Source organism: Gallinula chloropus, assembly GCF_964237585.1.
Source record: "Gallinula chloropus genome assembly, chromosome: 8".
Lineage (NCBI taxonomy): Eukaryota > Metazoa > Chordata > Aves > Gruiformes > Rallidae > Gallinula > Gallinula chloropus.
In genome coordinates, this window is record NC_140093.1 from 7464846 (window position 1) to 7490392 (window position 25547).

Consider the following 25547-nt stretch of genomic DNA (forward strand, 5'->3'; position numbering starts at 1 on the left):
AGACAAATAAGTCCCAGCTGTTCTTCAAGACAGGCTCAACCAAGGCTTTCTTAATCTCTATACTGCAAGAATAAATTATCTCTTCTTGAGTTGCATGGTCCTAGAGTACTGTATTTACTTGCCCTGGTGCTTAGTAACTTACTGTGACCCTTGTAGTATTTCCTGTTGTATAAACTATTGCTGTAATGTTTTGTTGTCTTTAGGACAAAACCTTTTCAACCATGTGGTTCATTATTCTAGATCTAGACCTGTTTTCAACATAAATTGAAATGAGTTTTCAGGGGCAAACATTTTATGCTCCTCAGCATAAATGGTTGATGTACATGTTAAAAGTGGTATCTTGAAGGATACCTGGCTACTGCCACGGTCTGAAAAAAATACTGGTTGTTTTCATGAGGGTGTGTGTTAACCAAGCAAGATTTTATTTTCTAAAGGAGAATGGAAAAACAGTGAGTTCAGGCTTCTACCTTGTATTGATCCTCAGTGCTCGGCTGCTGCCTGTAATGCTGTGACCTCGGGTTCTGTGTATTAAGGTGCTGCAAGTACAGACAGGGTTTTACCACTTCTTTCTGTAGTGTATCAGAGAGTGATGCCCAAACACGAGTTGTGTCTTTTAAGAGTGTTTTTGAAGTTGAAGGACACAATACCATGGAGCAAGAAAAGCCCCCAATCTTTACACGTGAAGAGGAAATGAATGAAAGACTAACAAAGAGTGGGGAGGCGCGTCCGGCTGTGCTCACGGTGCTGTGCAGCCCGGTGCTGGGGTGAGCGGGGCTGCAGGTAGTGGGGCAGCTGGGAGAAAAACGGATCTAAGGCAGGACCTGGGGCAATCGGTAATTGGATGCAGGTGCCGTGCTGCGGTGTGTGTTCTCGATGCCTCAACGAGTGATGAGACAGACGAGAGGGCCCCCTGGGAAAGAGCCCGCAAACTCTTCCAGCTTCTTAGCTTCTGCCGGGTGCGGACCGCGACGCCGGGGGTCCCCGGACCCTAACCGCTGTCAGGCGGGAGGAGGAGCGGCCCAGCGGCAGGAGGAGAGGAAGAGGGGGCGGCTGAAGGGGGGCACTCGCTGGCCGCTGCCAGTCGGCCGCCACATCCCCCGGCAGCGCTCCTCCCTACCCACCTCCCGTTGCCCTCGCAGGGGTGGGGGTTCCAGCGGAGCCTGCGCAGTGCGGCGGGGAGCGTTGCCCGCCCCCTGCCCTGCCCTGCCCTGCCTCGCCCGCCCGGGGGGCTGAAGGCGCTGGGGGTTGCGGTTCCGCTCCCCTCTGGGGTGGGAGCGGGCACCGGGGGTCGCGCCGTGCCGCCGTCCCGCCCACGCTCTGATGGGCCTGGCAGAGCCGGCGCCATGGCCGCCTTGTACCAAAGCGCGGACCCGTCCGCCTCGGCCTCACCGAACAAGCTACTGGCCCTGAAAGATGTGCGGCAGGTGAAGGAGGAGACTACGCTGGACGAGAAGCTCTTCCTCCTCGCCTGCGATAAAGGTACCGCTCTCGTTGCCCGGCGCGGCCCCGCTTACCGCCCCTTCGGGGAGTGGAGGCCTCGGCCGCTTGTTCCTTGGGCCCCAGCCCGTCTGCGCCCGACGGCAGCTGTTTGGCAGGGAATAAATCCGCTTCACACCGCGGGCGCGGTGGGTTCTCGCAGTGCATCGTCGGGCGGCTGCTGCGCGGGGCACCTCGGTGTCTGGCCTCGCCTCACCGCCCGGCTGCGGCCGCGCAGCCCCGCCGCCTCCCGCTATTCTGAGTACCAGCGGAGGCCAGCGCCTCTGTGAGGGAGTTCGCTTTGTGTCGGAGAAGTTTGTGAGGTATTTTTTGCGTTCGTGGTTGTTCTGCGTGTGTCTGTAGTTGTTGAAAATCGGGGGCTCGTCTGGGCATCCCCGGAATGAGTGAGACTAGTTTCCTGTGATTTGCGCCCGTGGTGAGGGATGGAAAGAGATCGTCTGTTCTAAAACATGCCACTTAGTTTAAGAATTTATTTAGTTGCCATTAAGCAGAGAAACAGCCTGAAATCGAACGTCTTAATATGTTCAAAATGTCAGCCGCTGAGACAGGCTTTAAATCATGCACGGAGTGGTTATGTGCCTGTGAGGACACAAGCGTGGTTGTAGGAGCTGGTGTGTTTATATGCAGAGCTCTCTGCTGGCCGTGTGTTTAGGTTAGTTCACAACAGCATGAGTGTATCTGCGGTGACATGAGCCAGCGGGCTTAGCAAGTTTGTTCTGGTGCTCTCTGTAGCAGGATGTCTTGGAGGCGGACAGGCTGCCTGCCTGCAGCCGTGCTGCCGTGTAGCCTGTCTCACCTGAAGATCAGACCAAGCCACATCTTTCTCTCTAAGTATAAACAGAGGCAGAGGAGCTAAAAGGGTGCACAACATAACATGTAAAATAATTGTGTCTATAGCAGCTGGTTTAGTACTCTTGCAAACCCTGTGCATGTTCTACTGCGTGCAGAAGATTGCTACGTGTCCTCCAGTAAGTACCCTATGTTCAGGTCTGTCTTTGCAATGGTCTTGTATGATGCAAAAGAATTTGTTGTCCTAGAGACAAAAATAATTCAAAACTTTTACTGTTGGCAAGAAGAATAGTAAACAGGGCAGCTTGGCCTGCATACACTTCAGTCAAATAGGGAAATGCAGATTATGTTCATCTTGCTGTAGTTAGGTTTGCTTGTTAATTAAACTTTTTAGCTTGGGTTTGATAACATTGCAGCATCGTGTCATACCTTTTTTGATGGCGTGTATGTTAAAATTGGATATAGAGAAGGCTAATGTAGCTTCTTGAGGAAAATGCAAACGTCTTTAGTGTTGTAGAGAGGGGTCCCTCTGAACAGGTGGTTCTTTTGAATGGAGAAGCTTTTTCTGGTGTAGTTGAACTTGATTCTTCCTTTGTCTCACAGGTAATGTATGAGCGATTGCCCCAGTTTTGAGGAGTGCCCATGCTTTTGCGTGTGTTTGGTTTTAGGACTGGAACTGAAGGGGTGGATTTAGGTCCATGTCTTAGTGCTTTCCTGAAAGACCTCCCAAAGTATATCTAGTTTCCTCCCTGATGAGAGAATGATTGTCTACCTTGACCTCTTAATTGTCTGCTGTCAGCTATGGAGGAATGTCTTGTTTGATGGTAGCTGGTGCTTAGAATGTTCACATTCTTTTATTGCTTTATAATAACCTAATTGACAGTCATACGTTACTTGTGCAGGTGACTATTACATGGTTAAAAAGCTCTTAGAAGAAAACAGCTCTGGTGAAATGAACATAAATTGTGTGGATGTGCTGGGACGAAATGCTGTTACCATAACCATTGAAAATGAAAACTTGGACATATTACAGCTTCTTCTGGATTATGGCTGCCAGGTATACAGCACATTGAAAAACTTGGTCATTGATCTGTGTATTCTACTCTTTGTATATTTCCTCTGTTAATCTGTCAGAATCTGGAAAGAAATAGAATCTGTCCTTACAGGCAGTTCAGTTCTTTTTTCCATTAAGTAATTTTGAAACTGTTTTCTTCTCACTAATTTATTTTCCCAGTGGGACTTTATTGGCATGGTAAATGTATTGTAAAGTTTTCAATGACATTAACAAATCTGAATCTCATTTTAAAGGTTATTCCTGTTGCAGAGATAATGTGTATATTATCTTCAAGCAAATAAACACTGTCTAGTCAGGCTGCATCATATTCAGAAGTGTAGAATGCAGAGATGTCTTTGGCTGTATGCTAACTTTTTAAATGGTAGCATAGTTAGAAGAATGTACACTATATTAGAAGATTTTAAGGCAAGCATGGTTTCTGCAGTGCCTTCTTGTTAGACTTCATCTGTGCTTGATGGCAGAGATAGTTTCAGATCACCAGTACTTTCTCAACAGTATGCAGCATCTCTGCTGCTGGTGGGAGAGTTGGAGCTGTTAAGGCTTAAGCATGTAAGACAGGGAAATATAGTATCTTCTCTTAAGTTATTTGAATTGGAAGGGGGGAAAACCAAACAGCTCTCCCCTCCCCAGATCTCTTTTTAGTGGCAATAATAAAAACTTTGTCTTTTATTTTTCAAGTATAAATTTTATTTTTCTAAAATTAATTAAAAAGAATAATATAAACTATGGAAAACAAAAAGCAGCTTAGTTCAACTTAAGAGGAGTTTCAGAAGTAGTTACCAGACCAGAAAAAGAGAGCTTGTGTTCCTAGCTTTACTGCAGAACTATGAATGTGGGGCTGAAGTCTCATATGCCTGAGTTGTGTTACACAGCTGCTTGCTTTTAACATTTTTAATAACCTGGTAAACTGTCTCTTAGAACTTGCATTTTGCAAGTGTCCTGGAAAGTTATTTCTGCAGTTGGTTCTTCTGCTGTTCATACAGTTGAAGTCAGTAATGCTGTTCTAACTCCTGGAATGGCAGCCTGACTTTGTATCCTGATCTCATGCATGGTGGTAATACAGAACATTGTTTTGGTACATTTTTTTTTTAAATTTTATTTTCAAAAATTCAGTTTAGCTTCAGGTTGACTGTTTGTGCTGTTTAAGTCGCTACTGTTTTCACATGTGACTGGTTTTCTTTCCTTAGTCATCAGATGCGCTTTTGGTGGCTATTGACTCAGAAGTGGTTGGGGCTGTTGACATTCTACTTAATCACCGACCAAAAAGATCCTCCAGACCAACCATTGTAGTTGAGTGTTGTTATTCCTTGGGTTTTTTGAATGGGGAGTGGGAGGCTGTGCTATTGTATTTTGGGTAGCCATAGTATTTAAAAAGTGTTCTTGAATGGAATTCTGCATCCCTAAGGGGATAGAATCTGGACGTTAGGGACTATTTTGTATTGCCTCTCTTGTCTTAAAGCATAAGATGGGTTATTTTGCTTTAGCACTTAAAGAATCCAGTGGCTTCATATATGCCAAATGCTAAAGGATGCTTAGCTAGTCCGGAAACGGGGTGGGGTGGGGAAGTGGCTACAAATCTTTTATTGTTGGCTGTTTGCAAGGTAATTAGCAGCCTTGACCTATAATGGGTATATTCACGTGTTGAAGCTTTGTAGATTTTCAAGCAAATCTATAAACATCACATCTTTACCTTAAAATTAATCAGTTGAACCAGAAACATTTCTGTGTCCCTTTCCCTTTTTCCAGTATTTACCTGAGAGGTGTTTTAATATTGTTATCAATTTTTCCATATTTTCATGTTCTGAAATGTTGGAAAATATTTTGAAGGAAAAATTAATTATTGAATAGTCAATCAAAAGAAAAGACTGAAGTAGAACTGTAGGTAATAAATTTAGATATTTCCTGCTTTTTATTCTAGAAGTTAATGGAACGCATTCAAAACCCCGAGTACTCAACGACCATGGATGTGGCACCTGTCATTTTAGCCGCTCATCGTAACAACTATGAGATTCTCACCATGCTGTTAAAACAAGACATATCTTTACCCAAGCCTCATGCTGTTGGCTGTGAGTGCACACTGTGTACTGCAAAGAACAAAAAAGATAGTCTGCGACATTCCAGGTGAGACATACCAGTCACGACCTAAGAAAAAAAAATCTTGTCTCAGTTCTCTGGTATTGCCTGGGTCAGATTCAGTGTATTTCCTTTTACTCATTAAGATGAGGCTTATGAGTATATTCCCTTAATATATTGTCGCCTTTATTGTGAGAGATGGTGGTTATTGGGGTAGATTGTGCTTGGAAGAGCTGATGGGAGACAGTGGCTTTTTTTTTTCATTTTGGTTTTATACTCTTAGTCACTGTGCATATTAAGGTAAGTCCTTTTCTACCAGTGGTGTTGCAAACACTCTAGCTGTCTTTGGCTTGGGAGCATAGGAATTATGAAGAGAGAATTTTTTCTTAATTTAGGTTTTCTTGAGCCAGAATGAGGAGGTGGATAATTCTGTATCCTGTTTCTGAACGTGTTTGTGTAGCATAGATTGATGAATACAAAATGAAGACAAATTTCTCTGTTTGTTTTTTTTTTCTTCTGCATTTTTGAAAACAGCTTTTTCATAAAGGTTCAGATGAGGAAAGGGATTTACCGGTCTGAATGACATTTCATCTGGTTAACTTGACCACGTTTTTGAGGGTTGAGTACAATTTAATATGTGAGAGTTGTGGTAAAAAATCACAGAGCTCAAACAGCATAAGCAGACTGCAATTACAATATACAATTAATTATTATACAATTATTCCAGTATGTATCCAAATGACTAAAAATAAGGAAAATGGAAAAATAATTGTTGCTGGTGTTCAGCTACTGCATTCTGGTATCCATCTGATACCATGTGTTATTAACTTCAGTATATGTAAAGGTGTCAGGATATCCCAAGCAAACAAGTAATAGAAACATTGGAAGTACCAGCCCTTAGTTTAAACTAGGATGGATAACAGATTTTTACTGTTAATGAGTTGCTAATTTTGCAAAAGAAAAACATCCCCTCAGATGCTTTCCCTGCAATTTTTAATTGAGTTTGTCAAAATAGAAGATTGCCTTTAATGCTTTGCTTCCCTCTCTTATGTCCATTTGAAGAACCATAAGTGCTAATGTATAACACTTAAAAGGTCAAAATTCCAATACTGTTATCTTAACTGATGGCCTTGTGCTGATTTAGTGATAACAGTTCAAGTAATGAGGAAGAGAACAGAACCAGTTCAGCCAATTTTTGATACAGGGATTGTAAGTATTTGAAAGACAACATTTTCCATGGCATGTCACATTTAATGCTTGCAGTGTCTAACTTCAAGAAACCAAATTGTTTTGTCTTTCAGCTGACTTTTATGCCAACTTTAGGAATAGGTTCCAATTTGAAACTGCTAATCAAATGACACTTCTTTGTTTTGCTTGCTGTCCTGTTGTGGCAGGTTTCGTCTTGACATTTACCGGTGCTTGGCCAGTCCTGCTTTAATAATGTTGACAGAGGAGGACCCGATCCTGCGAGCTTTTGAACTTAGTGCAGACTTGAAAGAGCTAAGTCTTGTTGAGGTTGAATTCAGGTAGGAATTGAAAACACAAACCAACTTCAATACTTTTATAATATTACACGTATAGAAAAGGTTTATTCTTAATTTTTTTGTAATAGGAATGCTTAATAATTAGAGAAAATAGCAAGTTAAAATGTATGCCTCATTAGCAGTCATTTTTGACAGTTTAATTTCTTTGCATCCTTTTAAATGTAGATAATTCAATGTGTATAGTTGACCAACAGTTTAAATTTCATTTCTAGTCTGGAAAAAGTAAGAGAAATTATGCTAAATGCTGCTTTATTTCAAGATCACATCTGTGTTAATCATATTATCTCATTAGTATGCTGCACTTTTTTTCTTCCCTGCATAAAAGGTAGAACTACATAGCACCTTGTTTAAACTGATTTGTTGGGAGTTGGTTTGGGCCTTGTTTTTAATTTTGCTTCTTATATTATAAAACGCTGAACAGTGTGGATGTAAGTGTGTCTACATATATAAAATACGTATATGTGTGCAGCTTTTGTGCTGAAAATGCCCTATTTTAGGATAAAATTCTCAGTATATTTTTATGTTCAAACTGTGCAGATTTCAACCATTTTGAAACCTGCCAGCACAAAAGAATGTATTTTTTTCAGAGAACATGAAAGTAAATGTTCATATGGGGTAAAACTCTGCTTTCCTACACAACATAAGAATTTTCTGGTTTTATAGCTAGCTGTCTTCATAAGAGTCCCAACTGTTGCATTTTAATGATACAAATTGACATTAAAATGGGCTGTGTGCCAGGTCAGACCAGCAGATCATGTGGTTTCTTTTTATGTATTTATTTTGCTTATAAATAATATTCAGTGGATAGGCTTAATTTTCAGGCGACCACAGTAAAGTAAAGCCCAAAGCTACTTCCCTTCCAAGTGCAAATGATGACTTAGCAGTGCTGTATTTTGTGATAACCATGCTTTCTCATCTCCTGGAAAGAATCTAAGCTTTAACTCTTTATATGGGTTTAATAAGATAAGAATTTGTATACTTTAAGTCTGTTTCTCAATTTTTCTCTGTCTAGTGGAGTTGCAAACCAAACATTACATGATGAAACCTACTCAGAGTTGTCTGTTGGGTTTTTTTTTTTGGTAATTTGTCTTAGCATAACATACAATACCAAATAAAAATGGATAGTTAATACTTTAATGAAAAGTATGTGAGCACTGTTTCTGTGTCTTTCAGAAATGATTATGAGGAGCTGGCTCAACAGTGTAAAACCTTTGCTAAGGATTTGCTTGCACAAGCACGGAATTCACGGGAGCTGGAAGTTATTCTGAATCACACATCTAGTGATGAACATGTAGACAAGCGAGGATTGCTGGAAGAGAGGATGAACTTAAGCCGCTTAAAACTTGCAATCAAGTATAATCAGAAAGAGGTTTGTCTTTGCAGTAATTCGATAGGCTTTCTGCATCATATTTGGTAGTGATTCATTTAATTTGTTGTTCTGCCCCTAGACATAGAAATGGAAATAAATTTGTGTGATTATAGAAGAAATGGTAATACACAGAACATCTGGATGTGAAACAGGGAAATGATACTGCAATATACTGAGGGTTTCTAGCATATTCTGTGTTGGAGTATAGACTGCTGCTCTTAGAAAACAACTCTGGTAGTGGTAATTATTTGCAGATACTCATTAAATCATTGCCTAGGAAAGCATGGATCCATAGGTGCCATACATGATTTATTATCTTTGTCATTAGTTGTTCAGCTTCGGCTCAGGCCTTGTTTGTGCTGCTTGGTTAGACCTGTGCTGGTGTAGCTGAATGGTGCCTCTGTCCAGAACAGTAGCACGGTTTTATGCCATCAGCATGGAACTTAGGTCATGCTGTAGGTCATTCTTATCTCTTACCATTGACAAACTGTAACTAGTTTTGCTGTACTGGAAGGTAAGTGGGATACTGGTACAAGAACTTGGGGACAGAAAGAAATTTTCCTCTCCATTAAAAAATCCATTTTCAGCTAGCATTTGCAGAAGGCATTTTAATTCGGCCTGTTCTACATATCCAGGCTTAAACTGTGAAACTGTTAAAATACATAGTGTTTAAAACTCGTAAGCCATAGTTAGGAAGTGTCCTAGAACCAGCATTACACATTTCTGGTATGTGCTAAACAAGCATACTGAAGTATTTCAGATGTTCTTCTGGTTTTTGGGTATAGCTTGTTTTTACCACAGTGGTTGGAGAATGAAAGCATTTTTTTGTGTGGTATGAGGAACGTATCTTTGCAGAGTATGTTTTATTCCTGGAAGTTAACTGTAGACAGTTTCTTGTGATGCTTTCTTAAGTGTGATGATAACATCAGAGTAGTTCTTGTCGATTATTTTTAAAATTAAATGACAAACTGTCCTTTAGTGAAATACTTTCTTTTGTAACTCCATGCAAATAAGCACCTGAAGTTTGAAAGTACCTTTGCGTAATCCATATATGGTTTTGGTGTGAAGTCTACATACTTTAGGGACTGATAAAATAGCTTAGTCTGGTCTAAAATTAAGTCTTCCGAATAGAGGCATCATGATTTTAAGAACTGTTTCATATAAAACTGCTTGGCAGTTTTACCCTCATCTTGCACGTTTTACAGTGTGTATAGTATTTTACAGTAACAGTATCTTACTCTTCAGATAAAATCACCATTTTTTATAATAATACACAGGGTAGTTGTATGAGGTATGACATCACTTATATGCTAGATTTCTAAATAAATAGAAATCAAAACTCATTCTTAATCTGAAAACCATTAAAAGTCTAGTATGTATAATTCAAGTTTAGTTGCTGGCTTTAGAAGGAAAGGAAAATAATGGATGTTTATAATCATAATGGATCCATAGCACTTCTCTTATGAGGTCATTATTTCAAGTTACTAGTCTTGCCTTTGCATTTGCTCATTCATGACCACGCATAGTTTGAAAAGTAATTTTAACAATGTAAATAAGTAAACTGTATTAGTAAAGCTGGGACTGATTTCTTGTTTGTTTCTTTTTTTTTTTTTTTCTTTTTTTCCCACCAGTTTGTTGCTCAGTCTAACTGCCAGCAGTTCCTGAACACTGTGTGGTTTGGACAGATGGCAGGCTATCGACGCAAGCACACGTGCAAGAAAATCTTGACTGTTTTGATGGTTGGTGTTTTCTGGCCAGTTCTGTCACTTTGTTACTTGTTGGCCCCTAAATCTCGAGTTGGCCGAATAATTCACACTCCTTTTATGAAGTTTATTATTCATGGAGCTTCATATTTCACGTTTCTGTTACTACTTAATTTGTACTCCCTTGTCTACAATGAGAATAAGAAGAATACAATGGGACCAGCCCTTGAGAGAATAGACTACCTTCTGATAATATGGCTAATTGGTAGGTATGACCTGACTAGATTGGATGACACTTGCTGATGTTTATCAAAAAATAATAATTTGTACTGCTTTATTAAATTAGCATCTTATTGCTTGTCCAAAGTTCTCTTTTTTGGAGACTAGTGTTACAGAAAATAAGACAGCCAAACACATTTTAAGGAGGGGATGTGGAGTGGTAGAACAATCTCTAGGTATCACAGAAAGCCAGTATCTGAAATGGAATGTTGTAAGATCACACAGAAGAGGAATGTTTATTTTTCATCAGAAGGATTGGTAGCATCCAGAGTGATGCAGGTGAGGTCCAGCTGTGCGCTAATAATTTAATCTGAGATGTGTATCTTCCTAGATACTTTAAAATTCTGATCTTAATTTTAAATGAAAATAAACTGAAGGCAAAGCAAGTGTGTGTTCCTTTTACATGGTGGTAAACTGAGGAATAAAATTGTCAGACATCACTTTAGACTTCTCCAATTTTTTATGAATAGGTATTGCTATTTCGGATGTGGGTGGCTTTATCAGTCAGAGTTAAACTTATATTATTTCTTCATCAGACAGCAATCCACAAGACTTCTAATTTATTCTATGTCTCTTTTACAAGAAGTGTTTGTCCAGCATGCTTAGATATATGGCTTAACTTTTTGGTTTTCCTGTATGGGTTCAGTAATTGGACTTGATCTATGTGGGTACTTTCGAACTCTGGATATTTTGTGATTCTATAAACTATATTAAAACAGTAGTAGGAATGATTTGAGCTTCTTAATTACTTGTGTGTCTGTGTGTGTCCTGGGTTTGGCTGAGATAGTTTTAATTTTCTTTCTAGTAGCTGGTATGGTGCTGTGTTTTACATTTAGTATGAGAATTTTGCTAGAATCTGAACATTGCTTGTAAGGTTATTGTTTCTCTGAAAATATAGCCAAGATCTTCAAGTAATAATAAAGTAGATAAGTTATTTGTATGCAAGTTAATTATATTTTTTTCTGGATTGTAAGTAATTAGAGTAAGCATGTATTTACAGTCATAAAATCACTTCCTGTGCTGGTTTAATTTCTATTTTAATGTGTTCTAACTAGATTGAACTAGATTATGGATGTTTTTGTTGGACTAATCCTAGTTTAAACAACTGCCAAAATTTAGGGTTCTGCAAAATCTTTCATAGTTGTAAACATGCAATTTTGATAGCATTCTACTTTGCTCAGTGAGAAGACTTTGACTACATATACAAAATTGCAGATTTATTTGTACATTAACAGTAAGTTCATGACCAGTTTTGCAATACTTGATTTTACTTCATTTTAAAAGTAAATAATAATACTGTTTGGACTTGATGGAGAGTTGGCACATTGTTAAAGAAATGAAGTTTATGTTGTGTATGTTTATGTATCCATAGGTATATGCAAGCATACTCTGTCTTAGCCAGACAAATTGAAGGCTTGCATTTAGCTTGTCCTTGTTTTCAAACACAGAAACAGGTCTTGTTTTCCTACAACTGTCTTAATTCTTGATGTCATTATCACTGGTTATTGTAACTGTACCTGAATGAATGGATACATGTTAATTCATGTTAGTGCAGTAGAGGGAGCACAGGTATAATCTTTGAGCGCTCAGGAACTCTTGTTCTGCTTGGAAATTCCTAGAACCTTTTAATGTGGTTTTTTTGGTGGTGTGTTTTTTTGTAATGGGGATTCCTTTCATTGTTTAACTGCCTTAAAGCTGTTGAGTAGTTCAAGCAGGTTTTGGAAATACCCAGTACCCCGCACACAAATGCGTGCAGGTCTTCAAAGAAGCTTGAAAGCCTCAAATGTAGGGTACAAGTCAGCATTATGGACTCTTCCTCTATTTTGAGATTTGATATCTGATTTTAGAAATCATTTTGTACCATCAAATCCACTGTAGGCAGGAAGCGGCCATTGGGTAGTCTGGCAAATTTTAATGAAAGGCTATAGAAACATTTTATTTTCTTCATGTGATATTTTAATGTGGGTTTCACATAGGATTGAAAAATGACCTGTAAGTAATATAAATCCTTAAAATCAAGTTATTTTTCACATTATTGAATCTTAAGGGGTTTTTTAAAATAGTAATTGCATTTATAGCTTAAATGCATATTTTCTAATCAGATATTGTACTGTTTCCTTACAAATAGTAAGTTGATAAAGAATGTATTTAGAAAATGTGTGACAAATTCAACTGGAAGAAATACAGCCATGTAACAGGATTTCCCTGTATTATTGTCTTCCATAGTGCCATTGAAATACTTTCTAAAAATCAGTTGGTAAAATGGCTACAGCAGAATTTCTAACACTGAGTTAGCAGCTGATACTGTGTTCTAGATAAAATTTCTAAGTCATCAATCTGGTAATTATCATACAAGTGTCCTCTTGTATGAAGCAACAGAACCCAACTTGTTATGGCTGTTAATAACATCAATTATAGCATGCTCTACTTCTCCAATACTTTTTACTGATGCTGTAACAAATTCAGAAATGTAGTGCAAAATACATAGTAATCATATGGAGGCACACAGAGGTTCTGTTCTAAAAAAAATTTTCTTTATAACCAGGAAGAAGAGAGATTTATACAAGTCTCATCCAAATTATGTTGTGCACAGTTTTTTGTTTGTGTTTGTTTTGGTGTTTGTTTTTTTTAATTATGCATTCCAACATTGCTGTAAAGCTGGCTGAACAAATGAAGTCATACATAAATACCTGATTTTTTTTTTCCATTCACTGAATCTTGTTCACACTGGACCAAAGTTTTAGATAATTTTCAAAGTCCTAAAATGTGAACCAAGTCTAACAGGTTTTAAGTACTATTTATACACATGCTGCTTTTCTTCTTGTCCTAAATGTAGTAGCATACATCTGAAGTACTTAACTCCCCACCCCCCAAAAAAACCCCTCAAAACAAAACCTACACACAGGAAACCACTGATTATTCCAAGAACTCAAAGGTGCCATTATATTTCATCTAATCATCCTTTCAAGTTTGATAAAAATGTCTGTATGAGACTTAGAAAAATTCTTAGCAGCTGGTTTTTTTCTATACAACCAGACACAGTTAATGGTAAAATTCAGTTTCCCATAAAGATTCTGAATATTTAAATGTGTTGCTCTGAGTTAAACTTCTGATGTTTTAAATCTTAAGTCATGGTGTATTTTCTCTGCAAATCTTATTAAATAGCAGCTAGAGTAGGAGAAGCTGGATCTTTTCTGATCTTTTCAATAGCAGTTACCAAGCTCATTATTTGTAAACACTTTGATACTTACACACTTCCACAAAACACTTGATACATTATGTAGCAATGTCTTGCTGTCTTTAGAGCTTTTGGGAAAAGGTGAATACTTTTCATTCAGGTAAAAGCATTTGTATTTTGCCCTTCTACCTTTATTGAAATTTGACCTTTTCCTGTCCAGTTTTTCTCCTGTTGATTTCTTCTCATGCCATCTTTTATTGGAGAATGTGTTTCTTAGTGGGAAGGTAGGCTTGAAAACGCTGAGCATCTTGTTGCCTTATGATTAATGCTCGTAATTCAATACAACGTTTTCAATACACTTACTTGGTTACTCCACTTCTTGCCCTTTGCTGAAATGTCATTTAGAAAAGCCAGTCAAAAGTGCATTAATTGTAAAAAAATGTCTATTCAGTGCAGTGACGTGACTTCCCTGTTTTTTTCTTTCCCCTGCAGGAATGGTGTGGTCAGATGTTAAAAGACTCTGGTATGATGGCTTAGAAGACTTTTTAGAAGAATCCCGTAATCAGCTCAGTTTTGTTATGAATTCCCTGTATTTGGCAACTTTTGCTCTCAAAGTAGTAGCCCACAACAAGGTGAGAACCAATCTTCAGAGATCCAGAGCTCCTCTGGGACTGACTGGGCAAACGAATTTTAGCATATTGCTACAAAATATGTGAAGAGATGTTATGGGTGGTATGTTAGGAGATGTATGTTGTAGTGAGGTGTACACCATTGGTATGCAGATACAGTTTAGGCTTCTGAATTAAGTTTTTTATGTAGTGGTCAAGATCTCTGGTCTTGTTGAATCTCGGGCTTGCAAGAGAAGTTGATGAGGCAGTTTGAAAATGCACCAAGACATCTCCAAGTACTCAGAGACCGCAAACAGAGCTACTGTCTTCCTTATAAGAACTGCCTGGTCTTCGAAATGGCTTGATTTTCATTTGGGGGAATCTTCCTATACGGTTCAGCTGATTCAGCATTTGAGTTCACCTGATTGCACAAAGCAGGAGTCTATGCAGAAAGCTAATAGTAATCTCTGTGTTTAGATTGCTGAACGTTTTTTGTTCCAGAAAATTTTATTTAGCTTTTGATGACATATGCTCAAATGTCAGAAGTCATTGTAGGGGGGGGGTTAACTGTTTTTGCTTTGGTTTTTTTGTTTGTTTGGGTTCTTGCCCTAAGACTACAGAAGAGCTTTGTCTTTTCTCTGTGAAAAGCCATCTGGATTTGATTGAAGACACAAGTTTTGAAAGTGATCATTCCCGTTCTGTTGCCTGTGTTGTTAGCCATCCAGTGTGTGGCAAGCTGCCATACAAGTTGAATATGAATATTTTAGGAAAATACTGGCCAAAGCAGTAGCATCATTATTTTGCATTGCAGACTGCAAGTTGAACAGCTGTTTGGCAGTTGGGAGGGAAATACCCTGGTTCAGTTATTACTGACTTGGTGTTTGGCTCATTTCTGTATCCTTGGATCGATTCAGAGGCTGGTAATCATTTGGAAAGGAAAGCTCTGTTTCTTGGAAAGCAGAGAATGCCATGTTGGGCTGGCTTCACAACCATTTGTTGTGCAACCAGCACATCTGTAGTAGTAGTAGTAGACCCTTTGCCGCTCATTTATGTTGTAACTTTTTTGAAGATGCAGCACTTCTGCCCTATATAATGGGAATGTGATGGCTTTTGTCACATTATTATGGCAGAAGCTTAGGGAAGATTTAGAAAACCAAATAAAAATGCTTGGTTTACATCTTACTCTCTATTACGGGTACTGAAGCTCTAAGAAGAGTCAGGAAGAGTCTGTAGCAGAGAGATTTGTACAATGCAGTTGAAATGTATAAAAACATACTTGTCCCTCTTTCTTTCCATCTTTGCGCAGCACACTTTAGGGTAAGTTATTTTAAAGCAGCTTTGAGTTCCTTATTTTTTAATGTCCTTTTTGAGACAGCAGAAGCTGGTAATACAAATGCTGAATGCTCTCAGCCAAGCCAAAAGTTAGGGATCTCTGAGTATTCCATGAGTAGTTGAATAGCACGTAGTGGGCATGTTTATACCAAGAGTACTTGTGGCTTCCATTCTCTGTAGTCATTCATAAGATCTTTTGAAAGAACCCCCAGGTCCTGACTCTTTTTAAATCTTTCTAAAACTGGTTAAAACCAGCTGTCCCCATACTGCAATTGCACGCATATATTATTTTTCTTTGCAGCATTTCAATGTTGTTTTTGACTGCAGCCTATTACACTGGACAGTGCACATGTTGGTAAAGTACACGAGTCCCTGTTTCAACAAACCATGTGAAACAGAGTAGAAGGGAACGCAGACCAGAGGAATAAATGGCTTGCTGAACAAGTGAGTGGCAGAGTTAGGTGCTGAATTTAAATAATCTGATTTCTGGCTACCTCTGGAATGGCTGTAGCCTTTGTCTAAGAGTGAGATGCATGGAAGAAGTAAGCCATCTGTGAATCGTGTGTTAATTCATGCTATTGCCTATTTTGGAGGCAGAAGGAGGGAGTGGTAAATGGGTGCGTTTCTGTATTTGTAATGTCAGTGATCTCCGTTTCGTCCTCTTTATACTGCAGTTTCATGATTATGCTGAGAGGAAGGACTGGGATGCATTCCATCCTACCCTTGTGGCAGAAGGTCTTTTTGCTTTTGCTAATGTTCTTAGTTATCTGCGTCTCTTCTTCATGTACACAACCAGCTCTATTCTGGGACCACTCCAGGTGAGTATCATTACTGCTTGAGAAAATATTAAACTTGATCTTAATTTGCTATAAAGATTCGTATTGAAAAGAGAAAAATAAAGAATTCAAGAAAATGTCAGTGATACTGCCTTGAAGTCTGAATTTTTAATCTCCTGTAAAAACATACTGATTTAGGTGGAAAAAGGTAAGAGAATAGAAGACCTAGTATAGCTCAATTTCTTACATTTTTTTCCATGATAACTGTACCTACACTGTCTTTTTGTTTTCAGCTGTGTTAGCTTGACATACTAAGTAAGTGTCTGCAGTTTGAAAACTGGGTCAGGTTCTTCCTCTAAAATTCTATGCAAATGATCATCCTAACTTCTTATCTCTAATAGATGGATGATATGCGTAGCAGGGAAAGAGTAGTCAGAAGCCTTCTGATCTCACCAGAGCTGCACATTGAGTTGCATTGTGCAAATTGCTTTGCTTTGAAAAACATGTATCTCTCAAGTATTGAAATAGTCATGTATTTATAGCCAGTTACAAGAAGGAAAAACAGGTTTCTTCTTACTTGGAATTTTCTGGAGCCTTCCAGAAAACCCCACATTTTAATTATGCACTGGTTTTAATTTAGTCATGTGGAGATGGTGGAGGGGCAGTGGGACATTAGACATCAGTACAGTTTCTAAGCTGATTTCAAATGTTTCACTTAAAGTTGGAATTTAACCTGGTTTTGTGCAAAGAATTTAATTTTCTTCTCCTGATTTGAGGGTAGATGTGTTCTCTGCTGCATTTGCCATGGAATTTTTTTCATTAGTTGGTTTCTTTTTTCTGAAGCACAGACCCTCTCCATTTTAGTCCTGGTGCTGTTCATCATGATAAACTTCAGTTAAACTGGATGGACCCGAGGGTGCAGTGTGACATGTGATATGTATAGTATCTTTGTTGGGGGGGGTAGGGAACCTGGGCTAACACATTACATTTACAATGCAATACCTCTCTCTCAATCCTCCTTGGATAAAAAGAAGGAAGAAAGCTTCCCACTAAAAAATCCTGTGAGTAGAAGGCACCTCTTACTCCACTAGCGACATTTTTTTCCCTTCTGTGTTTTTTCTGTTCAGCTTGAGTCTTCAGCACTGTCTGATTTTGTTACTTTGCCAGTGGAAAGCCCTTACAAACTAAAGCACCTGTTTTTAAAAGCAAAACTTACTGAAAGTTTGGTAAGCTTACTTTCAGCTTCTCTGGCTGCATTTCCTTGGGAGACTTATGACAACAAAGCAGACTGGACAAGTTACTGCTGCCTTGTACCAATGATTATTTATTCTTCCCCTCATAGTGATACAATTTAGTTAAAATAGCTGGTTGTCAACAGTATCACTGGGTTTGAAAAATTGCTTGTTGAATGAAAAGACACTTGGAATAAATAGAATAGGTATCTGGTGATTACACTGATGTGGTTTGTCCTAATAGGTCGAATCAATGCTTTGTCCTCTCTTCTGAACAGGACTAGTTTTAAGAGCTTTGTGGCAGGAGGATGATCTGAAAGGATGCTGCAAGAAACACTGTCACTACTAAGTTTGAGAGCAGAAGGCATATTTTGGAACAGTATTGTTTTCTTAAAACTTCTGCTCTGCAACTAGAACTATAGCAAAGGAGGTTCTAAAGTAAATAATTTTGGCTCAGATCACTAGGTCTTGTATCAAGGTGTTAGGATCTACCTGAAAACATCCAACTTGAAGGTTCAGCTCATTTTAATGAGTTAAGAGTACTTAATTATCTTTTAGAATATATGTATTTTGTACCAAAAAGTCCTTCAAAAAGAAAAATAATCGCTTGCTTAATCAGTCTTTTTAAAATCATCTTAAGTCCTTTAAAAAGTTCTTGTAACCAGTTTCATATCATTGGACGATGCTTGTTTCTCCTTTCACAGTTTTGTTTGGTTTAGTTCTTGCCCTTTTCTCTCCAGCTGTGGCTGTGTTGCTGTTACTTTTATGTTTTTCTTTTATACATTTTTAAAATGGAAATGGACTTGCAGACTTTGAAAAAATACTGAAGTCTTGATGTTGCTGTAAGCGTTAGGCTTGTTACACAAATTGATTGAACACCAAAGTCTCTCCACATTTTAAAGAGGGTCACTGTTTAATGTGCATATTTATTTATGTACTAGATGTTTCACAAGTTTTTTATTAGGACACTATGTTATGAAATTTTCCAAGTAAATAAAAACAGTCAACAGGCACCCCATTCAGTGGCACACTGAAGCGCGTCTTATTACTGTTGGCCAGTACAGCTTGTGCAACAACCCTTACAGTATTTTCTGAAAGTAGGTCACAAAGTTCAAATGGTGGTAATCAAAGATGGCATGGAAACTCCCCTTTGGGGAGAAAAGGGAGCTACTATATGTTCTGTTGACTAGGAGAGTGATTTTTAAGCGTTCTGTTACTTTACTTATTGATTAATAAAACCTGTTTTAATCCAGATTCCTAAGTTGCCTGTGGTTTTTATTATTAACAGAAGATAAAATAATATTCCCCGCGATTAGGTCATTAGATTTCAAATGCTTAGAAATCCCAAATACTTGGAAAGGAATAGCATATGAAGAAAGCACGCGGTGATGTTATGCTCCATTCCAATCAAAATAGTTTGGAGTGGTTTGCACTTCTTGTGCATTCCTGTTTCATCTCCTCTGTTTCTCTCTTGCCCTGGCCACGTGTGAGTTAAACAGCAAATGTTTTGTTGTTGGTTTTTTTTCTTTAAAAGGATAGATGTGATGAAACAGTGTGGTGAGGATTACGTTCATCCTCTGACGAAATGAAATAATTATTGCATAGCTCTGACTAGAGTTGCAGATTCTCCAGGGCGAACTGGGCAGAGAATCAGAATCTGTTCTGCGTTTCCAGCAGCTAGGGAGGGAGCAGGAGCTGGCACTTCTATGCCAGTAAACTTGCACTTGCAAAACCTGACCAGCGATACAATCCTGGACGATGATTTGGTACAGATTGTGATTCATATGGGATTATACTTTCTGCACGCTGATTCTTGTAGGGGATTAGATTTACTTGACCCCATTTTGTATCTTTGCATTCTCCATAATAGTATACTGTTCTCTGAAGAAGTTTGTGGAAAGAGCAATTCAAATGCTGTAAACAGTTATATGCTGCATGTGTGTAAAAGAAATCGTGCTTATAACAAAAGAAAGTCAAGGTCTTCTCTGCGCTGGAAAGAGATGTGTCAGCATCACTTAATTTTTTTAAGAAAGACACTGTATTTTTACTGTTGCAAGCTTCTGTGTAGGATATTTTGAAATGGACACTAATGATATGAATTCACTGTCATAGCATCTATACTTTACAGCCTCCAATTGTTGTGTGCTTACACACCTATATATAGTGTATATCTAAAATTTTGCATAGACCAGTGAATGAGTTCTGCGCTCTGCCAGAGGGCTTTGGTATGCTACCTTTTTGATTAATGTTGAATTATGATGCCGCATGTTTCATTTAATGTCCTTACTAAGTGTTTTCTTACCTTTCTGTGATGGTATTTATGTTCAAATGCAGTTCATCTACTGCTTTTATCTCTTGACTCACACATTAGCGTTGGTATTACTGAGTGACGTGTATATGCTATAGCTTGTGGCTAATTGAAAGATAGAAACTTATCAAGTGATGTTAAAATGACTTAAGTTTTCTTTAAACATTAGAGTTTTTCACTGAAAAATGCTACAAGGGTGCCTCTTGGTTTTGAGGTCTGGTTAGCATCTTAAATTGTAAGTTAAGCATTTAAAATGTAAATCTTGGGGTTTTTTCCTGAATTAGAGGCTGAAGGAGAGAACCCATACAAAAATAAATAGATGTTTTACTAAAATTGGAAATAAATCTATTTCACAGATTTCAATGGGACAGATGCTACAAGATTTTGGAAAATTTCTGGGCATGTTCCTCCTTGTCCTGTTCTCATTCACAATTGGATTGACACAACTTTATGATAAAGGCTTTACTGTAAATGAAGAAAAGGACTGTGCGGGGATTTTCTGTGAGCAGCAGAGCAATGACACATTCCACTCGTGAGTCTGATACCTACGAACCAGCTGTATTGTTCTAGCCCTTAATTCCTAGTAACAAAATTTGATTCTTTTCACTGAACTTGCACTTACATTAAGTAAACTCACTTTCAGTGTTTGCTTTACCTAACCAGATTTTTTTCCCTTGTTTTGTAGGTTTATTGGCACATGTTTTGCTCTGTTCTGGTATATATTCTCCTTGGCACATGTAGCAATCTTTGTCACGCGTTTCAGCTATGGTGAAGAATTACAGTCCTTTGTGGGTGCTGTTATTGTTGGCACCTACAACGTGGTGGTTGTGATAGTATTGACTAAACTCCTTGTGGCAATGCTTCATAAAAGTTTTCAGCTGATAGCAGTAAGTGTTTTCTGATTTGTTACCAATAGTTGCTACCTGTAGCTTTGGATTTTTAACAAATTTGTTCCTGCACTGTGTAGATTAATCTCCATGGATGAGCTCTGTTTCTGAGCTCCAAAGGGGCATCTTTCCTTCCAGTAGGAATGCTTTATCTACTTTGATCCAAATAAAGTAGGTAGTTTGAATGTGGAACACGTGCATAGCTTTGGCCCTCTGGGAACTGAAAAATTTTTTGATACAATGACTGTTCCAGCAAGATGCTGCTCTTGATAAGGTGTGGTGCTTTGGGTGGTGGGGGGGTTATGCCGCCTTAGCTGAATTTTGTATTTACACTAGAGTATATAGTAAAGGTATTTATTTTGCATTTTAATAGGACTTACTAAAATACTTTATGGTCTATATATTAAAATACTATATCGTTGAAGTTAAATAGTATTCTGGTTTTCATATATGAGAAAATAAAATTTAGTAAATAGCCTGATACTAATTTTACTTCTGATCTTTGCTAATGTTTTTGCTACTTCAGAATCATGAAGATAAGGAATGGAAGTTTGCTCGTGCCAAGCTTTGGCTTAGCTACTTCGATGACAAATGCACACTACCTCCACCTTTCAATGTTATCCCCTCTCCCAAGACTATCTGCTATCTTTTCAACAGTCTCAGTAAGTGGATCTGCTCTCATACATCAAGTGGCAAAGTGAAACGTCAGAACAGCCTGAAGGTAAGAACTGATTGGGAAAGCTGTAGGCTCTGCAGCTGGGACAGTGCTGCTTGCTGAAATGAATCTGCAGATTGCTGCGTGGAGCTGCCTGTCTTTTGGTGAATGCTGTTAATGTATACAGGAGCTATAGAACAAAGCGTGTTGCATCTAAAATACAAATTACAGCATTACCTATTTCTACTTCAGTAAGATTCTGTTAACTTTGACTGGGGAATTTCAAACCCCATCCCTCCCTCAGAAATAGTCTGGAAAAAATGCTTTGATTGATTGAGAAACTCGTAAAAACCTCAAGGAAGTATGTGTTAATCTCAAAAATGGTGAGGTTAGTGTATTCTATGGGGAAGGTAATTGGTTTTTAAACATACTGCAGAAGTGTCAGAGTAAATAACCAAGAAGGATCACTGAAGCCTGCTATTGCTGGGGAGAGGGGTATTTTGTTTTTAAATAAACACTTTTGTTGTACCCTGTAATTTTGCATACTAATTTTGCATCTTCTTGCTGACAAAAATATCACTAAATAAACTAAAGTCAAAGATGTTATGGAATGTGTGCTTAGAAACATGCTGGATTTTGGAACTTTTAATTGCTCATAGGCTGATTACCAAGCCAGGGAGACAAGAAATGTTCATGTTTGCTTCTGTTAACAGATTATAATTTAATTTAAGTTTTGCTGGCCATTTCCATGCTTTGTATATTTGTGCATGTCAAGATATATTTGTATAAAATCTTATTCTATTTTGTTCATATTTATTGTCTGTGTAATGGTATTTTTTTGAGCTTTAGGGCTCAAAGATCGCTTTTCCAAAGTAAATGTGTAATGTCTGTTTAAAGGAATGGAGAAATCTGAAGCAGAAAAGAGATGAGAATTACCAAAAGGTGATGTGTTGCTTAGTCCACCGTTACCTGACTTCCATGAGACAGAAGATGCAAAGCACAGATCAGGCAACTGTGGAAAACCTCAATGAACTGCGGCAAGACTTGTCCAAATTCCGAAATGAAATGAGGGACCTGCTTGGCTTTAGAACTTCTAAATATGCTATGTTCTATCCCAGAAACTGAGGCATGACTTTGAAACAAGAAGTGTGTGCTTTTTAGGTACCCACATTTGAAAGTGTCAACCTAATTCTGTTGCCAGACCAAATAGAAGATGATGGCACAATATAATGCATTTTAAAACATGTTGCATGAGTTGCAGGTAGATAGGGAAGCGGTGGAAATAACTGCAAAAACAGATACAGTAAATTTCTTTGTCTTAGTGTGTAAATAGAATTTGTATATAGGAATTTTTTTAATGTTCCTCACACTGCGGCTGTCAGGTGTCAGAGTTCGCACGATGTGTTTATTTCTTCTATTTTTGCTGTTTGTTGCTTTTTGATACTTGTTTTTCAAGTTGTTGGAGAAGATAGGCTTTTTAAGACAAAAATCCAGCCTATGTTTATTTTTAATAGAAGAGTCAGATATAGAATAATAGAGCATTTCCAGCACAGTTGGAAATTATGTTTGACTGTAGGTTACAGTGCATGTGAAGACTGTAATGGCTCTGAAAGAGGCAGTTCTAGTGCCAAGTTTTGTATGTTACCACTGACTGTACACTAACATTTATAGAATACAGAAAATCAAATCGTCAGGACTCTTCCCTTTTGTGGGAACGTTGAAATTTTGAACTCAGAATAGACCGATCATTTCTTGAATGTCTGTGGTTATATGTAAGACAATCAATTCCTGCTTGAATTTTTCAGCGGTGCCTCAAAAGCACATTTTACTGTACATGTTAAGGGAGGGAACAGAATTTTAACACTAACCTGTGACCTTTTAATGTTTAATATCTTGGAGTTTTAAAATCTGGATGATAAATTATTTGAGTTACTAAAACCTGTGACACAAAACCAATGAGGTGGAGCACGTGGGTGCTAATTGTTTGCAATGCAGAGCAATTCCTGTGGATCAACATACGCTTCTTTCTATGACAACGTAATTGTATCTGGTCACTGGACAGATATAGTTTAAAAGGTCCTGCTTCAGACAGGTTTTGCATATCCTACTTTTAAACTTGTCTTTTTTTTTTCCCTTTATATTCTTTTCAACCACAGTCAATGCCAAGCTGAACATTCTTTTTGTGTCAGGAATATTATGTTTTGTGAAAACATGTGATTTGACTTTGCTTACAATGGACAGTAAGGGCTTCGTGGATTTTCTGTGCTAGAGGGTCCTATTTGGCTTTATATGCTTATATATAATTCAAGTTGACAAACTATAATCAAATGTGAGATTTCTGTATTTTTAATTATGAAATAAGTCTATTTATGACAGCTAAAGGGTTGATTGACGGTTTTACTGTTACGATGGTGCTCTTCTAAAATGGTCTTATGTCCAGAAGGCGCAGGTAGCCATCGTGGTCTTTGACTGCAGTTGATTTTGGGAGATGGACAGAGTGGTGGCTTACATGAATGTTTACTTTTTTGAAGGAATTCTTATAAAACTCTTTCTTGTAAAGGTAATATATTTTCTGTACTATGAAATTATGTATATCTGAACTGGGGTTGAATACTCTGCTTCCAGAAGTCTTAGAGTATAAAGGTATTCTGATACGTCTGTTGGCTTTCCATGTGAGTAAGAAGCTAACCTCTTGTGCTCTAAGCAAAGAGGATCACTGGATTTTGTATTTGGACTTGGCTCTCACATTTGAATAATACACAAACATAAAACCTGTGTGCTGTTTGTTATGTGTATCCAAGAAAGGCAGCAGACAAATAAAAGCTCTTTGAAAAATCTGGTGTACCATATCAAAAGTAGTATCTTTGTCCAGTTTAAGGGAAGTAGCTGGTATTATGTGTTGTTACCCTCTTTCCTTGAGGAACCATCCGATGAACTTCAGGTTCATTTAAATGGCTTCAAGCAGTGCCATGAAGTGATACCTGAGGTAGTTCAAAACAAGCTAGATGGGATGCTAGATGTACCATTAGTTGCTTAGTGCTTGGCTCATGCTGATGAGTTCTTCTGGGATGCTGGGTATGTCTATCTGGCTGGAGCAGCATGCTCATGCCAGATACACCATGGCTGGTGTAGTTGCTCTCCATAAGTTAAGCAGAATTTCTCAGAGCTGGCTCGCTCATTGTAACGTGGCACTGTGGAGTTGTACAGTGGAGTGTCCTTAGGAAGAACTCTTAATTCAAGGCACTTTTGGAAATTTGGGTTGGAACTGGGCATTCCAGAATTCCTGGAATTCATACCAGAATAGTGAGAGAGAGAGAGAGAGAGGGGTTTGTTCTCTGTGGGAGCTTAGTTGTATCCCACTTTGCATCTCTGCCTTGTTTGGAGACTCTTAGGGGTTTCCTATCTACTTGGCTGCTGATCAGCAGATTGGGGATGGAAATCTTCATGCCTACCTCCATTTGCAACAGAAAGGTCAAAACCATTCATTACTGAAAGTCAGCTTAGTTCATGCTCTTGCTTAACTATGAATTTGTCTTATTTCTGAATTTATTTCAGAAATTGCATTGCGGTGAGATAATTTGGATTCTGATTGATTGCAGGTTGGATTTTAAATGTCTGAAGCTTGTAGTCACTACATCTGCTTTTAAAGACTTGTAATAGTTTTTACCTGTGTTCTGTAACCAATTCTTACTAGAGAAAACTGGCACTGCTCTATGTTTTAAGACCTGGCTCGTGTTCCCCATAGCAAGGCTACTGCTGTCAGTGCTTTGGTTTGGAAAAGAAACTGGTCTGAAGGGAGTGTTGAGAAGAGCAGGCAGGAGCTTTTCCTGCCTACCATTTGGGAGAGGAGGAACAGGCTGCCAGGCTCTTAACTGCCTCACTGAAGAAAGCTCCATGGCAGATGGTCATGTCATCATAAATAAAAATAGATTATTATAGTTGAAGACATTCTGAGCATAATTTCCACATTGCTTCTCCCCAGGCTGCTGCTGAGAAATGCAGAATGTGCTGTGCATAAACCCCCCTAATCTGCATAGGAATCAATACCTGAAAACTAAAATTTAAAAACTTGAGAATTACAAAATTACATCTGCTTTGCAAACAAATCTTGCTGCCACTTCCACAAAGAAATGCCATTCGGTTCAATTTGTAAGACAAAAGAGTCTGCCCATCACTGAGCTGCTGCTGTGAGCTGCCAGCCCAGCCGCCTTGTGCCCTGTTGCCTCCCTCTGATTCTTTTGT

General features: G+C 38.4%; 1 protein-coding gene across 1 annotated transcript; it reads left to right on the forward strand.

Moving 5' to 3' along the window:
* Positions 1 to 1343: 1343 nt before the first annotated feature.
* TRPC1 (transient receptor potential cation channel subfamily C member 1) lies at positions 1344 to 22430 on the forward strand (the record flags this gene model as incomplete). The annotated part of the gene is made up of 13 exons (XM_084267471.1): positions 1344 to 1479; positions 3189 to 3343; positions 4549 to 4650; positions 5280 to 5482; positions 6829 to 6960; positions 8152 to 8347; positions 9979 to 10315; positions 14000 to 14139; positions 16122 to 16265; positions 20120 to 20295; positions 20449 to 20650; positions 21177 to 21371; positions 22203 to 22430. 13 exons carry the CDS (start codon positions 1344 to 1346, stop codon positions 22428 to 22430), a joined length of 2346 nt encoding a protein of 781 aa, XP_084123597.1.
* Positions 22431 to 25547: the final 3117 nt, after the last annotated feature.